Source organism: Pelobates fuscus, chromosome 11 (assembly GCF_036172605.1).
Source record: "Pelobates fuscus isolate aPelFus1 chromosome 11, aPelFus1.pri, whole genome shotgun sequence".
NCBI lineage: Eukaryota > Metazoa > Chordata > Amphibia > Anura > Pelobatidae > Pelobates > Pelobates fuscus.
The window spans coordinates 50,625,191-50,646,264 of NC_086327.1; the positions used below are offsets into that span (position 1 = coordinate 50,625,191).

General features: G+C 36.7%; 1 protein-coding gene across 2 annotated transcripts in view; it reads right to left on the reverse strand.

The window, feature by feature from the left end:
• The window catches only part of LOC134577503 (beta-2-glycoprotein 1-like), a 43,142-nt gene extending 23,194 nt beyond the window's left edge, over window positions 1-19,948 (reverse strand). The window contains exons 1-4 of one of the 2 annotated variants that reach the window (XM_063436268.1): window positions 19,841-19,948; window positions 8,186-8,326; window positions 4,246-4,431; window positions 3,315-3,429 (exon numbers count right to left, since the gene is read on the reverse strand). In XM_063436268.1, coding sequence (XP_063292338.1) covers window positions 3,315-3,429; window positions 4,246-4,431; window positions 8,186-8,326; window positions 19,841-19,919 — 521 coding nt within the window. In that variant the 5' untranslated portion in view covers window positions 19,920-19,948. Of the gene's footprint in view, window positions 1-3,314; window positions 3,433-4,245; window positions 4,432-8,185; window positions 8,327-19,840 lie in introns of both variants that reach the window. The other variant, XM_063436267.1, reaches the window with a different exon arrangement.
• Between the last annotated feature and the right edge of the window lie 1,126 nt (window positions 19,949-21,074).

Below are 21,074 nucleotides of genomic sequence, written 5' to 3' on the forward strand. Positions count from 1 at the left end.
CTCCCAATTCCCAACAAATAACACTGCCGCTGGGGAGGGAGGACGGCCCCTTCAGCTCCCTGTAACTTGGGCGCAGAGACCACGGTCCCATCTGCGCTGGTGTGGGGCTTACTGTCTCCCCTTGGTGTGCTAAGCTGCCGCTGGGGAGAGGGGATAACAGGCTCCTCTCCCTGAACCGTAGACTGCCGCTGGGGAGCAAGGACGGCCCCTTCAGCTCCCTTTTTGCCCAAATCTGCTAGACCCTGCAGATACACTGCCGCTACTTTCCTTGTGCTCTGTATGTATTTCTCCTCCGGGGGTTCTGGTCCAAAGAAAGCCAGCAGCATTTTCAACATAGCGTCAAACTCCTCTTGACTGTAACTGGGCGCCATGCTTACTTTGCTGAGGTTGCTTCTTTTGTAGATAGGGGCGCTGTACGGGTACTAGCGTTGCCCTCACTTTGTAATCCAAACGAAGGGTGTCTCCGAGCTGCTTTACCTCACACTAGGACGCCATCCCACCACTGCCACCAATGTAACGGATCGCCTGGCACCCCGACTGGGCACCTCCGTTAAAGGATGCTCCTAGCGCTTCCTGAGGACTCCAAGCACTCTAGCCGACACCACAATCACCGAATCAGAGAAGCATATAAATCCTCTCAAGCCTCTGAATGCTGTAGACAGTTGAATAGGAACCATACGAATAGGTTTTCAATCCTAGCAGTCAAACTGGAACAGCATGCAATAAATCCTTCCCCCAATAATGAGACGACACTTCACTTTGAGGGTAAAACAGGAACTCTGGACTGGCACATCCAGCCTGGCTTTTATTACAATTGTACACATACAGGCCACACCCAGGGGGAGGCATAAAATAACCAATAGTATCACGGGTGCAACCCACACATCCCCTCCCCTTAGTGTGACACATAATCCCATTATGCATACAGTTTAAAACATACTTTTTACACAATATTTATAACTTCAAAACCATACATCACATTCACATAAAAATCCATATCCACAATCAATCCATTCAGGGGAACAACATATTAAAAAATGGCATTAAAAAAAGGGGTTCAAAAGTTACTAAAAGTATCTTTTGTCCCTTACTAGCCGCATGGCAAACCGGTTTAGACAAGTTTTACATAGGCCTCTATCCTGGAGACAAAGAGGGAAGTAATCCAATTATCCAGGGCTAGAAGCAGACTCCATTAACCACATGGTTACAGAAAGATATAAAACACTTTAAAATACAGAAAGTTACTTTTTATCCATAACACACAGACATTTCACATATCCCCAGATAGCTGGGATCTGAGCGCACAAAACTACCGAATAGCGCGCAGATCCTATTCACACAGTACAATTGCCATGGAGCTAAAGTCTTTCCCATAGTCTTTCATTATATGAATAGGCTCCATGGTATAGCTATCTGGGTTAACACATTCACATAAAGTCTGGTCCATAGTCCAAAGGCAAGAGGCGGGCAAGCAGCCCCCTCCAAGGACACGTGGCGAGGTCGGTTTCGCCACAGTTAACAATAACAACAAAGTATTTAACCAGGAAAGGTACATTCAGATTACTTTAGTTTTCAAGTACGTCCTGGGGATGTTACCTTAGCCCAACATCCAGGGGTTGTTACTATTAACCAATTTAATGGTACTCATTTTATCTACCTCGGAAGGATGGACGGATTAGTCAACCCTGCCGAGATTTGAACCTGGGTTGAACAGATTCTACTGATGATGCATTAGCCCAATGAGTTATCTCACCGGCAATAATGCAATTAATCTAAAGCATACTTTCATTTGAATCAGGTACCTACATTTGGAGTAAAAGCACATAGACCAGAAACATGTTATGACTAGTGAAAGGCAACTCCTTTATATATATCACTATAAATATATATATATCACTGATCAGCCGTTTTCAGCCATTTGACAAAGCCCTGTGGGTGGGGCGAAATGCATTACGGACCCGGAACCAGGAAGTGATTTGGAGACAGTCGGCAACAGCAGCCAGGATAGCAGCCGAAATATTTTTTTACATTACATGAGTATATGGAACTTTCTTTGCGGTTTCCTGAGGCTGGTGAGCGGACTAACTACCTCCACAACAAGTTTTGCTGTTTTTAAATTGCTATTAATAAAGTATACTTACCTGAGATCCGGATTGCAAGCTTCCTTTCCACGGATCCCACGCACTCTAGGGGCTGATCCTCCCTGAGTGCTATAGCAACGAGTGGTGCTTTTACCACTCCAATCTTGTGAGTGCAACACGTAAAGGGCACATCTGTTTGCTTTATTCTATATATTTATAATTAAATTACTATGCTGCACTAGGAGCTCTCTTTCTGTTTTTGTCTCCTTAGTAGGTGTCAGAGTGATTTCCATGTTTGCGAGTATACCTACAGATTGTGTTTTGTTTCACCACAACCACTGTTTGTTTTTCAATTATTTATAATATTTCCACTCTGTAAACACCTAATTTCATGTACACAGGGTTACTTTCACTCTCTATAAGAGGTCCATAGTGAATACGATTTTTGTTGTTGCGCACCATCACTACTGTAAGTTATTTTATGTTCAAATCGTTTTACCAGGATTTGTTTTTGTTGGTTACTGCATGTACTAAGATCCTTCTCTCATTTGCGCCATCCTATTTATAATCGTTTTTTCTTTTAACACTGGAATTAATCACACCAATTCCACCTGTTATATAAAACACAAAGATACAAAAATATTGAACAGCGCATACACATGTGTTAAAATTGAGTGTATAACTTTTCCACATGCCATGTACCTGAGGAAGACATTGGAGAGTGTTGAAGTGCGTTGTGCTTGCCGTTTTATGAGAAATTTGTATTATGGCATTCCCGTTACCTTAATGTAAGGTTTTTATTATTAATTTGAATAAATGTTGCCTACTTTTATCCTAACTGGTACTGCTTTTTCTTTCCTTTACTTTCAATGATCAAGCTGCAACCAACACACTTTTTGTGTCACTCATTGTACTCAATTGTGATGTGGTTAAGGTTGTGGACATGGTATACACTCCATTTTAATATATTTGTATGCGCTGTTCACTATTTTTCATCTTTATATTCTAGGCTATGCTAAAATAGGAACCCTAAAAATTTACCAAAGTCATAGCTGGCATACATTGTGTTTCCAATATTTTATATAAAATGCTGTTGATGCTACATAGTAACTGCAACATTTGGACAGATTTACTAATTGAAACTAATAAAAAAAATCCTATACATGTTTAGATCTTAAAGATGTCAATAAAGAATATCCATTGGAACAAATCAAGTCATTACATAAAACATACCCCAGATTACATTGATAGTGAACCGAGGTTCCAACTGAGAAAGTAGACCCATTTTCCATTAAGAATCCATTCTCTATACTATGTGGCACATCGCAAGACTTTACCGGATCAAGCACTGCTTTAAAACAAACAAAAAGGATACAATTTTATTTTTAAATAAAGGGGACACAGATACCCACTAATGATTTTTTTTTATTTTTTTGCAATGTAAGCAACATAACATGAAAAATACCAGTGACTGCTGTGTGTGTGCTCCACACATCCTGATATTTTTGAATTTATTATCAGGTATATTTCTATACCTTTTTGAATAAAAATGCACAATATGGTAATCGACTCTAAAAGGAATATAAATATGTGAAAAGAATTAAAACCAATGTTAACTTGTTTCCCATCTTCCTTTACAGAGAGGCCGGTCCACTTAAATTATGGGGTTGAATAACTAAACATTGTTGTGAGTTGACAAATGGCTTGCAACATTTAGAATTTTACATTCTCTGGCGGGTTATAGGAGATAACCTAAATCAGGACTGTGCCGCCAAAGGCAGGACTGTTAGGAGCCCTGCTTACGGGATTAAATATTTGTGAGTATCCATATCGAACCATGTTTAGGCAACTTTCACCTGGAAATTCACGTAAGCACATCTTAGCATTTACAGCATATATACACCATTTACAGATCTATAGCATTTACAACATATACACCATTTACAGATGTGGGGAAATATCACCAGCAAACAGCTAATAGTTCCTGTTTAAGGGATACATTTTTCCATCTTACAATAATTATGTTTATTTGCTGGCAGGCTTACGGAATCTATTTACATTTAGGCCCATATCCAGCATTAAGTATTTTATTTAAGAATGCAAAGGAAGGAAATTCACAAAGTAGTGTACTAATGTGAACAATATTATGCCATGTTGCTGTTACCATCACATGGTGTTATCACACTCCACTTCCTGTCTCCTTGACAACGGCTTAGCGCTGTCTCTTGTCCACTAGCCATTTTGAATCCCGGATGGCAAAGCGCTGACATCTGATCTCCAAAGTTTCTTGTTCCTTTAACCAATCCTGTTTTAGCATTAGCAATGTTCACTGGCCAAGGACAGCTGCGGGCTTTGATAAGAAATAGCATGCACTCAGCTTTATATCATTAAGAAATCTTTTGTCTTAATATATATATATTTATCTCAAGATAAATCAACACAGACACACACACACACACACCCACCACCAACACCACCCCACCTACCTACCTACAGGTAGGTTTTCATAAATAGGTAATTAATTGGAAATCTCACTAATCTCAGACAGCACTGGGACATGTTCCTGTGCTGTCCATACAGTAAGGTTATCTCTGTAACCCCTAGAATAGCCTAACACATGGCACATATACATCTATAACACACTGTCACTAAACAATAATCCATACTATACACATTAAACCATAAACTAAACATTAAACAGTAACCATTAACCACTACACTACCATAACATTTACAAAAACACCAATGTTAAACATATCATGTACTATAAAAGGTACATAACTGTGAACAGTGTGTCCCGGGAAAATAATGCCATCTCGATGTCCTAGATCAATCACATCCCCAATCCCTGGTATAGATTGACATGGTGACAGTATCACCATGATTGAAATGTTTGTCAATGTCTGAATGATTAACCTCCATTCAAGGGAAAATGTATAGTTACATATTCATTAACAGTTAATTTTAGTATCCCTGCATTTTTCCACTATTTTGCAGAATACATCTTTCTTCTGTACTGTAAAAGTACATGGATTGTTTTGAGTGTGTCGCAATAAGTTGAATGTAGTGTTGTTAAAGTTTAGTCCTTAGAGTTAAAAATAAATATTTATTTGTAAGTGTTATTCATTTGAAATTATTTCTACTAAGACACTTCTTCACAGAAACATTATACATCCTACATGGACGTGGAGGCAGCACTCTTCGTGCTTCCTGGGTGACTTGTATAGGTTGTATCATGCCATCAGTAGGGGAAGTGCACAGAGCTTCCCCTTCCATTTGATCACTATTGATCGCTATTTCTAGTATGGTTTTGAGGACCACAGTAGAGAATCTTATTTACCATCTGCCTGGCCTCAGAAAATCTTCTTGCATCATGCCAGGACTGGAGGGGTCAAGGATATAATGCATTATGCATGCTGTGGCGGAACCAACCTCGCCACCGGGCACTGGAGAAGCCTGGTTGCTCGCCTGCTCCCTTTGGACTATGGCCCTGCATGTTAAAGCTTTTATTTTCCCTGCAGAAAGGCTTATTCGTGCCTTTCTGCCGGGGTGTTCGGTAGATTGAATCTACCAAACAAACTACCGAATGCACGACCACCCGGGAGCAGGAGTGTGCCGCCAATTGACCCCCCTGAAGCTGCGGTTAACCGCAGCTTAATTGACGAATGCTGGGTGGCCTTTGTTCGTCAAACGAACATGTGGCGGCGGCCATTTTGAAACTCCCGAACAGCGGTGTTTTGCCGTCGAGTGTCTGGAACTAAAATCGGACACTCGACTAAGCAAACACAGCTGAGACCTCCAGACTTCCATAGGCTCGTGCCAAAACTACCGAACGGGCCGCCGTTCGGTAGAAAGACTCGTACAGACAAGGGGACTCCAATAAAGGCAGGCAAGAACCATTTCATTCGATACTTTCAGCCGTTTATACCCAGGAACAGAGACCGACCGCAGGGCCAAACCTTATGGAACTATTTGCGGCTAACGTTGCCTGTGCGGTCGGTCATATCTTGCAACCTCCATAACTCCCGAACCCCTGGTCCGATCTGGGTGATCTTTGAGTATGTTACTCACCCAGATCAGGGCTAGCAGGGGATCCCCTATTTAGGAGTGTACCCCAGGTATTTGGGGTACATACAGAAAGTGGGGTAGTAATGGAGGCACAGGGAGGGTAAGAGTAACAAAAGGGGGGGGGTTAAGAGACATGTTAGGTGGTAAAGGGAGCTGAAGAGACACACAAGGGGATTAAGCAGGGTCAATACACACAAGTGAAGAGGGACGCCAAGCAACACATACAAGAAAATTACAATTCTTGAGGGGTGGTGTAATATATAGTTTTGCCTCAATTGCCAAGTAATCTTAATACACCACTTAAATATGTTGTTTGGGAAAAAATGGACAGAAGAAAAAGATGAGATTCAATGGAGAAACGCATAAAACAAATATTTTTTTCTGACAAATTGAAAGGATTCCCTGATCAGCACTTTACTGTTAAATCATCATATTCTGTTTATAAAATAACACTCTAAACTGAACTTTTTGGGGGTGCAGTAATTTGTATAAATGTATTTCTAAAGCATGTATTCTGCAGAGGAGATATTATATATGAGAAGTTTGTGACATGTTTTGTGATAAACAATTGAATAGACTCCTCTTTTGATCTCTATTTAAAAAGGTCACTAATTAAGTTACAGTGCTAGTTAAAGTGAAAATGAACTCTATCATCGACTGTTCCTAATAGAAGCAAAGAGGACCTTAGAGAACTCAAATAATGTAAATAACATGCTATTGTGAAATAATAATAAATATTCTTTGAATCATGAGCTTCTAATTACAGCTTTTTGTAGACACATTGCACAGATTGCACCTTTAATAAGTCATATTTGCATGATGTAACAGAAGGGAAGAGAACCATCTGGTCACCTTCCCTTTGGTGATTGAAGTCATTTAACAGACATTTGGGCATCAAAAATGTCCTTCCTAAAACATCTGTGTCATAAGCCTACAGTGACTGTGTTTCTTGTGATATAAATGTGAAGCTGGGCTGTTACTTTTCAGCACAGTTAACATGTCATTTCAATTGATATTTTATTCATTTGCTTGCATTCATTGTGGGATATCTGTGAAGTGTCATAAAGCATTGGTTCTCCTTGACTTTATATTTAGATTGATACCAGGGATTGGGCATATGTGGTGCCACAGATGCTGTTTGTTAGCACCCCCATTGTGCTCACCCATCATCATGGTTAAGGATGATGGAATATTAAGTGAACAGTTAATGTTGGTGGTTTGCAGTCCCAGTTACATATGTACCATTAAGGAGGATGCGGTATTAAGTTGACAGTTGGTGGTTTACTGCCCCAGGTAAATCTATATCATATGCAAAGGAACTACCCTAAACTGTCCGTTTTTTTTTTTTGTTTGTTTTTTTAATATCGATATTTGCTATGGCAGGCTCACATCAAGATGCCTGGATGCATTTGGCCATGCAATTTTCCCACTTTTCCTCTTCTTTGAAATTGGGGTTTTAATGAATTAACATGGGGTGCAGGGTTCCCCCCTCATGCAGCTCATGTATTATTAACAGGTAAGAGGTTAAAGGCACTCTGCCTTTTAAAATGTAACTGCCCCAACCCACAGTGAGAGGGTGTGCAGCTCTCTTACTTTTAATATTGGGGTGGAGGCAAATGGCCAGGTTTCCCAAATATTATCGCAGCCACTGGAGCTGTGGTAATAGCTGCATAATCAAATTGATATACCGGTAACTCATACATAGCAGAGACTTAAAGAGTGAGACTGGTGGGGCATTATCTATATACCCAAACTGCTTAATTGAGCTATAGTTTTGGAATTGAAATGAATGAAATAATTTAATTAAAAATGTGGATCGTCTGCATTGGATTTTACTCTCAGACCATCCAAATCAATACACTGAATTTTCACACCACGTGCAAGTCCAGTTATTAACCAACAGACATCTATGGGAGGATTTCAACAAATGAGAAAGAATATTTTGGTTGGGCATGAAAGCCTGTATATTATGTAATATTAGGGTACATAACATATTAACAACGTACATGAAACTAAGCCTTAATAAAAATACATACTTGTTGTAACACAGCTCAGGCCACAGTCTCCATCACACAAGCATTTCCTCTTTAATCCACATTCCTGGTTTCGAGTACAGGCTTTCTGGCATGTCTGACCCAGAGGATTGAATTTTCTAATGGGGCATGCATCTGGATTTTCTGGAAAGGTGAATATATACAGAATATAATACTGTTTGATCAACTGACCGGTGAAGATATCTCAAACAGACTTGGAGATTCGTTTCGGGACAAACTGCAATTGGGATGATTTCGGGTCAATATGATGATCGTACGAAATTCTACAATTCTACAAACACGTTTGGACTTGCACAAGTCCAAACGTGTTTAGCTCAGTTCTTGATTCAGAATGCCAATCCCAACGCCAGAAAAAAAGGGGATAAAAGGGGTAGAGGCTATTTTTTGGCGTCGGGCAAATACAAAGTGTAAATCTCCATGATGATCAAGAGGTCCAATCAAGTTGTAATAAAAAAAGATGACTGATGGTTAGAGGACAGCCATATACAGACTTATTCACTAAATTAAGAATTCAATTAAATTCAACTAAATTAGTGAATTTCAACTGTTAGTTGTGCTTTCAGTTTAGCCAGTCTTGTCTGAAATTTCAAATTCATTTTGAATTCCCAATTTAGTACATATTCTGGTAAATGTTTAATTTATTCACAGATCAAGTGACAACTAACCAACAGAGGGAAAAAGATGTAGCAGTAAAGCAATCTATACGTCAAGCTAGATATATCCTGACACTTTGACAGCATCGATACAGTCTATCTTACCCTTATTGTTCTTTAATCAACCAAATGTGTTGCAATAGCTTCTACTGCCACGGATGCAAATCCACCTGCAGTAGACGGAAGGCAAATGGTTGGGACTAATGTATTGCCAAAAACTTAAATATACTTTGAAAACAAAAACACATAAATATAAAAGACTGCTTTACAATTAAAACTTCTAGAGCCTGAAACACATAAATTGACTTACAAGGGTAAAAAACAAAAAAATCAATATAGAGGGTAATTTACAAACTAAAGCAGAGCTATTTAAGGGTTGGCAGTGATGCTACGCATTTCGCCCCAACTCTTGGGGCTTTCTCATTCATAAAGTATGTCCCACAAGTGTCTGTCTATGAAGTCAGTGAAAATACATTATCTACATAATTAAGGAATGTTGGCAACAATGTCCATTCAGATACAAATTGAAAATTAGGCCAAGAAAAAAATATATGTGGTTATTGAAGTAAAATACAAGTAATACGTGACAGATAAAGAGAGAACAAGATTGTAATCTCTACAATCAAGTTTGAAATAGTTAATGCACAAAATAAATATTTAAAAACTGAAAAAGGAATAAAAGATACAACAAACCACAACTATTTTTGTTCAGAAACTAACCCCTGTTGCTATAGTTGCTATAGTTCAACTGCGCCAACTAATATATGATAGTGGAAAAACATATGGCAAGGAAATTAATTATGTTAGTATATTCTAAATTAATCACAGTGATGTTCTTTTTGCTATATATAGTCTTAAAAGTGTTAAATTCAGCAGAGAAGTTGAAATGACACATTTGAAACTAGACTTGCTGTGAAACATAGAAACAAGTAAAAAAAAATGCAAAAAGGAAATCATGTGAGATTTTGAGTGGTTTATTGTTAAACAATTAGTTCTTTTAAACTTGCTTATTATTATAATGGTAGTTTGGTGGATTATATTAATTGACAGTGAATGGACAGTTAAGTTGATGTTTTTATTTGCCACACTGTACTTTTAGCTTCACTTTGTCAATTTCAGCTTAAAGGACCACTCTAGGCACCCAGACCACTTCAGCTTAATGAAGTGGTCTGGGTGCCAGGTCCAGCTAGGGTTAACCCATATTTTTTATAAACATAGCAGTTTCAGAGAAACTGCTATGTTTATTAATGGGTTAAGCCTTCCCCCAAATCCTCTAGTGGCTGTCTCATTGACAACCGCTAGAGGCGCTTGCGTGATTCTCACTGTGAAAATCACAGTGAGAGCACGCAAGCGTCCATAGGAAAGCATTGTGCGCATTCAGCCGACGGGGCGGAACGGAGGAGGATCGGAGGCAGAGAGCTCCCCGCCCAGCGCTGGAAAAAGGTAAGTTTTACCCCTTTTCCCCTTTCCAGAGCCGGGCGGGAGGGGGACCCTGAGGGTGGGGGCACCCTCAGGGCACTATAGTGCCAGGAAAACGAGTATGTTTTCCTGGCACTATAGTGGTCCTTTAACTGAAAACTGCAACTGCCAATTTGCATGGAACTTGATGCGAATTCCTGTTGATATGCCCATTGATGTTTGCTGGTTAACATTATACCGTAATACGTAGTCAGGTAGCTGGAGAACTACATTCAACTGTATCTGTGATAACTATTTCTTGATAAAAACATGCAGTACTGAAAATTTCCACTAGATGTCAATGTAAACTTTGTAAAATTTTGACATAAACAGTATGTATTAATTACAATTTTATTTTTAAAAATTGCCCTGCTATGTAAAGCCATCAAAGCTAAGGATGTGATTTTTCTATCTATACCAACAAAGGATGACAAAACAATCTCAACCAAAATAGTAGTTCCAGATCATCTTTACTGTCTCAAACAAAAGCATATCATTACATAACAGGTATAAAAATCAATTTTGTGACACTGTATTTTACTTGTATATTTCAGGTGGTGGGAGAGAGGTGGTGGGGTACAAATACGCAACAGGGCAGCAAAGGTGACAGCCACCAAAACAAGGTGGAAAAATAGCATAACTGGAGGTGAAAGTGGTGTGTGGCTCTTTAGGAGAGCAAGAGACAGATATGGATAGGTATATAAATAAGTTACCCTGGGAGTCCATTGGCACCACGTATCACTGTCTGATTGATCTCTCACAGAATTACACTATTCTTATTTATTTTTTCTTTCCGTTTTATGGTATATGCTAGAATATACATTAATCTGTATCTCTATATAAGTATATTAGGTAATTATGTCACCATTTTTCATGCTCCACCATCTTGATTTGGTTTGTCAGTTCTGTTAAGAACAAAACACTTTTCCACTACCTGATGTGAGATGGACCCACAGAACGATGAGACAATTTGGCTCAGTCCAACCATTTTTTCTGAAAAATTTTTTTTTAGCCATATGTTCGGTTTATTAGAATTTCGGAACTGTGATCCAGATTTGGAAACCGAAATCAATATCAATAGTCCAAACAGTATGCTGTAAAATATATACATAATATTATGTATACATTTTTCAGTAATTGATTATAGTAAAGATCTTAAAGGGTGGACAAGTATTATTACTTCTGGTTAAGAAATGTGAGAGGCACATTTCAATGGATAGATTGGGTTTAATTGTTTACTACTGTTGTGGTGTGAGCCTCCAGTGAGAAATACTGGCTTGTTTTATTAAGTTTTTAACCTAACACTTTGAACAAGGTTTGAAAAGAACCAGTAAGGAGCTTAAAAGGACACTAAAAATAACCAAAACAACTTTAGCTTAATCAAGCAGTTTTGGTGTACAGCAGTCTCATTGCTCAATCCTTTTTTTTTGTAAATCAGTTTTTATTGACATTTTTACTTTGAGTCCAAGTTAAAAGAAGAATGCAGGTTGAGACTTGCAGGCCTCTGTTGGTGTGTCATTACAATTTCAAACAGTGCGTAACATTTGTTTTCACATATACACAGGAGAATAAGATTGATCAACATTCGTCATGCGTTCATTGCTCAATTCTATGCCATATAGGAGTTAAATCAATAAGTTGTTGCAGCCTTAGTCACACCTTCCTGCATGTGACTTACACAGCCTACAGTTTACACTTACTTAATTGCAAATTCTGTTTAATTTAGAAGTTGTGTATCCCCTGCTTTGTTAATAGCTTGCTATAATTTGCAGGGGTCTCCTGTATGCAATAAAAGTTAAATTTACAGAGCAAGAGCTTAAAAAAAATGCTATGTTTATAGAAAAAAGGGTTAAACCTAGCTGAAGTGAAGTGAAGTGAAGTGGTCTGGATGCCTATAGTGGTCCTTTAATCTTCATAATTCACTTGTTTAAAGGTGTTCTGGTGGATTTTAAAGTCAGAGATCTCCTGGTTGAGCCATATTAGTTGGACTATAAGTTCTAAGTGCAAGGAGAACAAAAACTGAAAGAGTGGCATAGTGGTGACTAGGTGAATAGTGGATGAATATGAGATGTTGATGTTCTAGAAAATATATTTTTCTCCCAAAACAGAACGCTTATTAGTTAACATATGCTTAGCACAATAGCCCTAATTATATCTTAAATAAAAGTACAGAAAACAATTATCTATACTATGTGCTAACAGAGAGACTGTACCAAGGTACTACTCGGAAGAGGGCCAATTACATTAAAAAAGCACGGTAGCACAGTGAGACTGGAAGATAGGTGCAACAGTACTTTAATATTCATAAATCTTGGAAAAAGGTTTTACTGAAACAGTGGACAGGAAGCAAGCAAAATCATAATAGCTCTTAACCCCTTCAGGACGGAGTCAATAGTGCACGTTCTGATCAAAACAAAACGTAAACAAAAACTGGAATTTGCGCTATATGTCTGTTCACCCGTAGTTCCCCTCTTTCAAATTATATGCAACCACACTTATTATATATCATTTTGTTCAGGAGAAACAGGGCTTTAATTTATCATTAACTATTCATATATGGAACATAATTCATTATGAATAAAATTTAAAATGAATGTGAGAAAATTAGATTGTTTTTTAAATTTGTATTTCTGTCTGACATTTTAGCTGTGAATGTCATAATACTGTTAGGTTTTACTGCAAACAAAATGCACATATTTGTAATCAGCGATGTCTCACGAGTACAACAGTACCCCCCATTAACAGGTTTTATGGTGTTTTGGAAAGTTACAGGGTCAAATATAGAACGTTCCATTTTCAAATTGAAATTTGCCAGATTGGTAATGTTACCTTTGAGACGGTGTGGTAGCCCAGGAATGAGAATTACCCCCATAATGGCATACCATTTGAAAAAGTAGACAACCAAAGGTATTGAAAGTGGGGTATGTTTAGTCTTTTTTAGTAGCCACTTAGTCACAAACACTGGCCAAAGTTAGCGTTCATATTTGTTTTTGTGTTAAAAAAGCAAAAAACTAATATTTGGCCAGTGTTTGTGACTAAGTGGCTACTAAGAAAGACTGGACATACCCCACTTGCAATACCTTGAGTTGTCTACTTTTGCAAATGGTATGCCATCATGGGGGTAATTCTCATTCCTGGGCTACCATACGCTCTCAAAGGCAACATAACCAATCTGGCAAATTTCAATGTCAAAAAAATGAAATGCAAGCCTTATATGTTACTCTCTAACTTTCCAAAACACCTTGAAACCTGTACTTGGTGGGTACTGTTATTCTCGGGAGACTTCACTAAACACAAATATTAGTGTTTTAAAACAGTAAAACATATTACAACAATAATATAGTCCATAAAAGTGCCGTTCGTTTGTAAAAAAAGGCAAAAAACATCACTTTTACTTAAAATATCATCGTTGTAATACAATTTGCCAGTTTGAAACACTAATATTTAAGTTCAGCAAAGTCTCCCGAGTAAAACAGTACCCCCTATGTACAGGTTTTATGGTGTCTTGGAGAGTTACAGGGTCAAATATAGTGCTTGCGAATTACATTCTCTGCACTTTCTCCCTGTGTTGTATGTCAATCAAATTTTAATTAATCAAATCACCTAATTATGTTAAAAGATTACTTAAATGGCAGAAAAAATATTATATTATGTATATATTTTGCAGTAAACCTATTGGCCTATTGTTGTGCCCTTTTGGTTAGTCTGATTCATTTCCGAATCAGTTTTTCAGTATTGAAATTCCCCCGAGCCTTATGCACAGAATGTCTATTTTTGAGGAAAATGGTTTGACTGAACCATGCATAAGTCTACTTTGTATTCGTTAGGGTAACATAAATTAGTGAAGTGTTCTAGTAGAGCTTTTTTTTTGCCTTTCAACAAATAATGGTTTGAAATGTATTTCAGCACTAATAAAAAATATATCTGATTACTAAGTATAAAAAAATCCATTAAAAAGGGGTGCATGATGTAAATTCTTCATAATGTTACGTAAGAAAAACTGGAAGTCTTGCATTTGTTTAGTTTGAAGCAACGATGATAAATCAAGAAGGAAAAATTGTACATGTACCAAAAAACATTTAACAAAGAACAAGATGGGATATACATAAAGAGGTTTACTAGTAAAAAAAAATAAAAATAAAAAATAAATAAAAAGAATGTCAATTAGAGGTAGGGAACTCTAGCTGTAACATCATGAAAAAACATTTAGATGCGCTGCATAACCTTGCGAGTTCAAAAGCAGCGAAATAATTTAAAAATGATTTCAAAGCAGCAAAATTATTTAAAAACGAACACATATGCTATCAACAAAATAATTGACTTATTTATGTGGTGAAATAAAGCATATATAGCCTAATGTGCCCTATTCTAAAAAAAAAAAAAAAAAAAAAAAAAAAAACTGCTGTAAAAAGGTTTTAATTTTTTTAATTGGAAAAATAGCAAATATTGAGATTTAAAGAGTGTCCCAAAAGGCGATTTTCAATGTAAAGAACTCTACTGGGACATTTTTGAATATTAGCCATAATTGGAATGTTCTGAGAGCTGTTATCAGTAGAATACACTACAGCTGTAGTTTGCTAGTTTTTAGTTTAATTAGATTGTTCTTATTGGTGTGAAACCTCTTGAAGATTGATTTTTGCACAGATGAATGTGTTCTGTTTTAATATAGACCGGTAAAGCATTAGAAAAAAAGTACCAGTCAAAGGTAGATTTTAATATTGTCTCTGGAATTACATTGGCTAACTTTTCTAAAATGTAAAATTGCCTAATTATCCACAGTCTGAGACTGAGTAAAAAAAAAAAAAAAAAAAAAATTTAAAAAAAAAAAGTTGGATTAATAGTGCTGGTTTAGAAGGACCACATCACAATGAAATGTTATTTGTAGTAGCAAGTTAAACGCACAGATAAATGGTTCACCTGAAATTCTAATGTAGAAATTGTTTATTGCTACTTGCATTACCATGTTTTTTTTAATAAGAAACAAAACATGATATTAATACTTTTTTTTATCACTTTGAGGACCACTTTGTTGAAAAACTATTGCTCTATGTGTAGGCAACCATCGTCATTATAGATGTTGAGGACTACATCTCCCATAATGCTATTACAGCCATAATGTAGTCCACAACATCTAGAGTGCCAGAGGTTACTTATCCCTGCTTAATGTAAACTCAAACAAATTATATGGAAAATGTTCAAAACATCCAAAAACATTGCACCTTAGCAAACCTCATCCATATTATATCATTTTAAGTATTGACTATAGACATTGTGCTGTTTGGGTTCAATGATATAGAGCTGCCCCACTCACCAAATCCCCTCTCCTGAAGCCACACACTCTAACCTTTCTTGTAGCCTCTCTGAGCATCCTTTCATCATAGCCCACTCCTTCCCGGCACCTATTTATCATAGTCTCTATTAACATTCAATCCATTCATCATTGACTGCCTTTCTTATCAAAACACGTTTTTCCTTATCTCTCCATCTCACTATCCAGTCACTTCCTCATAAGCCCAGAAATAATTCTCCAATCACACATTAATCATAGCACTTCCCTCTATCATATCATCTTTCTTCACAGTATCTAAATATCATAGTCTACACCAGCACTCATCCCTTAATCATTTAAGTACTGCTTTGCTACCCCATTCAAGGCTGCTATCAAGGGGTACAACCAATATAGGTGTATGGGGCTAGGGCCGCTCAGGGGGTCCTGTTTTTCTAATGCACATATAGAGAGTATTAATATGTGTGTGTGTATATAATCTGCTACTGACTAGCCCACAAGATTCAAGACAATTAGAAAAATATATACACATGCACACACGCGTCCCTTCATGGCTCACACCACCCAGCTTAGCTTCTCATGGTCATACATTTTCAGCCTGGCAAATATATTAGAACCATATGACACATAGCAGCAACGTTTTGACCTGTAAGGTTTCTCAAGCTCAGAGAAAGACCTTACAGGTCGAAACGTTGCTGCTATCTGTCATGAGGTTCTAATAAATTTGCCTTTTTGAACCTTGGAGTGCCTGAACTTTTCTCTGTTTAATGCAAATTGTACTTGGGATCTGGTGCTGGGTCTTAGTTTGTTGAAAAACTATTGCTCTATGTGTAGGCAACCATCGTCATTATAGATGTTGAGGACTACATCTCCCATAATGCTATTACAGCCATAATGTAGTCCACAACATCTAGAGTGCCAGAGGTTACTTATCCCTGCTTAATGTAAACTCAAACAAATTATATGGAAAATGTTCAAAACATCCAAAAACATTGCACCTTAGCAAACCTCATCCATATTATATCATTTTAAGTATTGACTATAGACATTGTGCTGTTTGGGTTCAATGATATAGAGCTGCCCCACTCACCAAATCCCCTCTCCTGAAGCCACACACTCTAACCTTTCTTGTAGCCTCTCTGAGCATCCTTTCATCATAGCCCACTCCTTCCCGGCACCTATTTATCATAGTCTCTATTAACATTCAATCCATTCATCATTGACTGCCTTTCTTATCAAAACACGTTTTTCCTTATCTCTCCATCTCACTATCCAGTCACTTCCTCATAAGCCCAGAAATAATTCTCCAATCACACATTAATCATAGCACTTCCCTCTATCATATCATCTTTCTTCACAGTATCTAAATATCATAGTCTACACCAGCACTCATCCCTTAATCATTTAAGTACTGCTTTGCTACCCCATTCAAGGCTGCTATCAAGGGGTACAACCAATATAGGTGTATGGGGCTAGGGCCGCTCAGGGGGTCCTGTTTTTCTAATGCACATATAGAGAGTATTAATATGTGTGTGTGTATATAATCTGCTACTGACTAGCCCACAAGATTCAAGACAATTAGAAAAATATATACACATGCACACACGCGTCCCTTCATGGCTCACACCACCCAGCTTAGCTTCTCATGGTCATACATTTTCAGCCTGGCAAATATATTAGAACCATATGACACATAGCAGCAACGTTTTGACCTGTAAGGTTTCTCAAGCTCAGAGAAAGACCTTACAGGTCGAAACGTTGCTGCTATCTGTCATGAGGTTCTAATAAATTTGCCTTTTTGAACCTTGGAGTGCCTGAACTTTTCTCTGTTTAATGCAAATTGTACTTGGGATCTGGTGCTGGGTCTTAGTTTGGCTGCACCCTGGTTCAGAGTAATGGGATTGAGTGCAGTTCCTGATTTATCTCAGAAAATAAATTTTCAGCCTGACCACTCAAGCTATCTCTTGCTTTCTAAGAGTTCAGGCAATTAGGTTAAATGCGAGAAGTCTCACAATTTTATATCCTATCGCCGCTTAAACTAGCCCCAGCTACAAAAAATGTCTGATATATTAGCAGTGTAAACAAACAAGAAAAAATAGCACACACTCAGAAATATACAGCTGTAGCAAACAGATGCACAGAACTGAGTATGACTGGAAATATTAAAGTAGTCTCACATGAGATGAAAAATACTGAATAATGCTGGATATTATGATAAAAAATAGATAGAGAATATCTAGAGCCCCTATTTAAAAATAACAACCAAATCTATACATATAGTACAAAGACAGTCCAAACAAAGCTTTAATAGATATGTCGTGGGCATTCTAAGCTCCACTATATCTATTATTCGTTTTTCATCTTTTTTACCTCTGTATATGAGTATTCTTTATACATATTTCACCACATTCCTCTATTTAATATTTTTTGTTTATATGGACATTTTGAGATTACTATATTTGTCCATATATTCACTAGGAATATTGCTGGTGATATATATGTGTTTGACTCTTTGATATATATTTTTTTTGTTTTTGTGGTAGAGTTAGATTGTGTATATATACATATCTGTCACTTGCCCCCTTTACCTTTCTATACTGGGTATACCTACTGTATATATCTATGATAGTATCTAGCCTGATTTATAGATTTGGTTGTTATTTTTAATAGGGGCTCTAGATATTCTCTATCTATTTTTTATCATAATACCCAGCATTATTCAGTATTTTTCATCTCATGTTAGACTACTTTAATCTTTACGGCCATACTCAGTTCTGTGCATCTGTTTGCTACAGCTGTATATTTCTGAGTGCGTGCTATTTTTTCTTGTTTGTTTATACTATTTGGGGTTAGGCCCCTGGAGACCCCTGGAGTCTCAATTAGGTACTGGGTAGGTTTGGACTCCGTCATTGATGCCTATTTATTTGGATGTTATATGATAGAGGCTTGCCTCCCCTGTTCACTGTTTTTTTTATATTAGCAGTGTAACTCCCATCCATCTCGTTATCTATGACTTGGTGCTCTGCTGAGATTCACGCCGTGCAACACAGATAGGGTTATTTTCTAAAGTGGGTAATTTGTTTAGTATTCATAGTGAATTTTAAGGACAAAGTCACCAAATTGGAAGCATAGCTACAGACATGTAACAATTCAGCTACTTTGACCTTCAATTTTAAATCTACTTTGAATTACTGACAATTCTCACTTTAGTAAATAACCCAACAGTTTCACACTGTGCAACAGTATTACTGCAAAGTGCGAAAAGACAATGCTACACCATACAGATTTCCAATTTTAAAACATGAGCGGTCATTGAACAGATACATAATTGTATATACACACAAATATGTATAATTATGTTTCACTTATTTCTGAATTGCTTCATACACAACCTACTAACTTACTGTTGCTTTTAACATTATATCATAATAATAATATTAATATATAACAAATATAATAAGTCTATTTAATTGTAGTCCCATATACAGAGTAATTGCACTCTCCGACACTTCATAACCTATATGTGAGACTTCATGGCATATCCCTTTCTTCAAGATAAATACATCTGGGGCCCTGAGACTTTAAAAAAGCTGAAATTATATTGTTAGCCACATAGATTTATGACTCTGCTTCCAAAACACGTGGCAATACCACTGATTCAAGAAATAACAGCCTTCCTCTGCACTATTTTGGTCTTCTATGTGATAATATGGTTTTAGACTTACTTATATTTTAACCACACTGACATTTTTTAAATCTGAATTTCCTCTGGAGTGTGGGCAATTACACATATCTAATTTAACAGTCAATTTATCAAATGTAATTCGCTCAGCTATTACTTTTCTTAAACTGTTCCAGCAATGTACATTATTTATATATACAATTTTATCCAATCTTAAGTAGTTAATTTTCATTATTGCACATACTGATAGTATACCTATGAACTAGTCAACAGAAGATATAAATCACAAAACAATATTGTAACTTATATGTTACAAGTTAATATATTCAGTAGTTATGGGTTTATTTGCTAAACCAAGACTCGTGGGGAATTGACGAGAGAAATGAAAATCTTAGATTTAAATAATTTTTTCAAATGTTCTAGTTTTGCATAAAATACACAATTTCCTTGTAAATTTAGAACATAACCCATTCATTTTCATTACTAAAATGTTGCCAAATTAGTTTGGAATGTTCATCGAATGTTCTATGTATATTAAATAAAACTGATTACCATACCTTGTTCACTGAAGATACCAGGTAGATGAAGAATAATAGATAAAAAGAATAAGGTTAAGAATTCCATTATCTTGGCCATTTCGAAGTAAGAACCCAAGCTCTTTTGCAGCTAAATAACCTAATGAAAATGTCTAAAATTTTACATGGCTGATTTTTGCACCTTAAATATAATTAAGAGATGTTACTGATTAACTAAAGGTGACTAAGACATAGAAAAATAACTATGTCATATGTCATAGCAACAGTGGGCGATTCAATCAGTTCAATTTGCTCTTTGACCCATCCTAAGCTAGAAGTTTGGGAACAAAAATATCCATAACAAACAGTCCAATGTCACACATGCTGATAAAGGCAACACTTGTGATAACTAGAAATATATTCTGTTCTAACAAAGTACAGGGGATTTAAACAGTATAATAGTACAACTACATTTGAAAGATGCACATTTGTTCTAATGTAAATTTAGTATTGGTTTATGCATTTATAGCCTATAAGGTTAAAAATTATAATGTTTTTTATGCATTTAGATATAAACACATTTTTTAAGGATATCTGAAAATGATCTACATGTGAAACATTGTTTGCAGTGCCTAGAGGTCACCAAAGCAATGTTTGAAACTATTAAAAAGACTTTATCGAACTTTAATCCTACTACTAATGCACTGTATCCACGTCAGCGTGTAAAATAAAGGAAACACTAAGTGTAACATTACTAATTCTTATTTTGTATGTGTTTAAAAATAATAATTCCACATTATTAAGTTAGATTCTGATATGAATTTACTAGTTTATATAGTATAAAAAAGAATAGACTTGTACAATAAAACATACGAAATGTGCACGCTTGCTATTGAAACAGCAAGTTAAAGGGGAAACTATAAACATAAAAACAACTTCAGCTCAATGAAGCAGTTTGGTTGTAGAGATCATGTCCCTGCAGTCTCTCTGCTCAATTCTCCGCCATTTAGGAGTTAACTAACTTTTGATTTGGTTTATGCAGCCCTAGCCACACCTACCATGGCTGGGACTGACACAGCCTGCACGAATAAAACATGTTTTCGTTTTTTTATTTTTTTTATTTATGATTTCATATATTATTTTAACACATCATACAATAAAATACAAAACATATCATACAAAGTGGCATTATGACAATCAATGTATGCATAAATCACATACAGTCGTGAGCATGGTTCCCATACATAATAAATAACCGGACAGCCACGTCACTTAA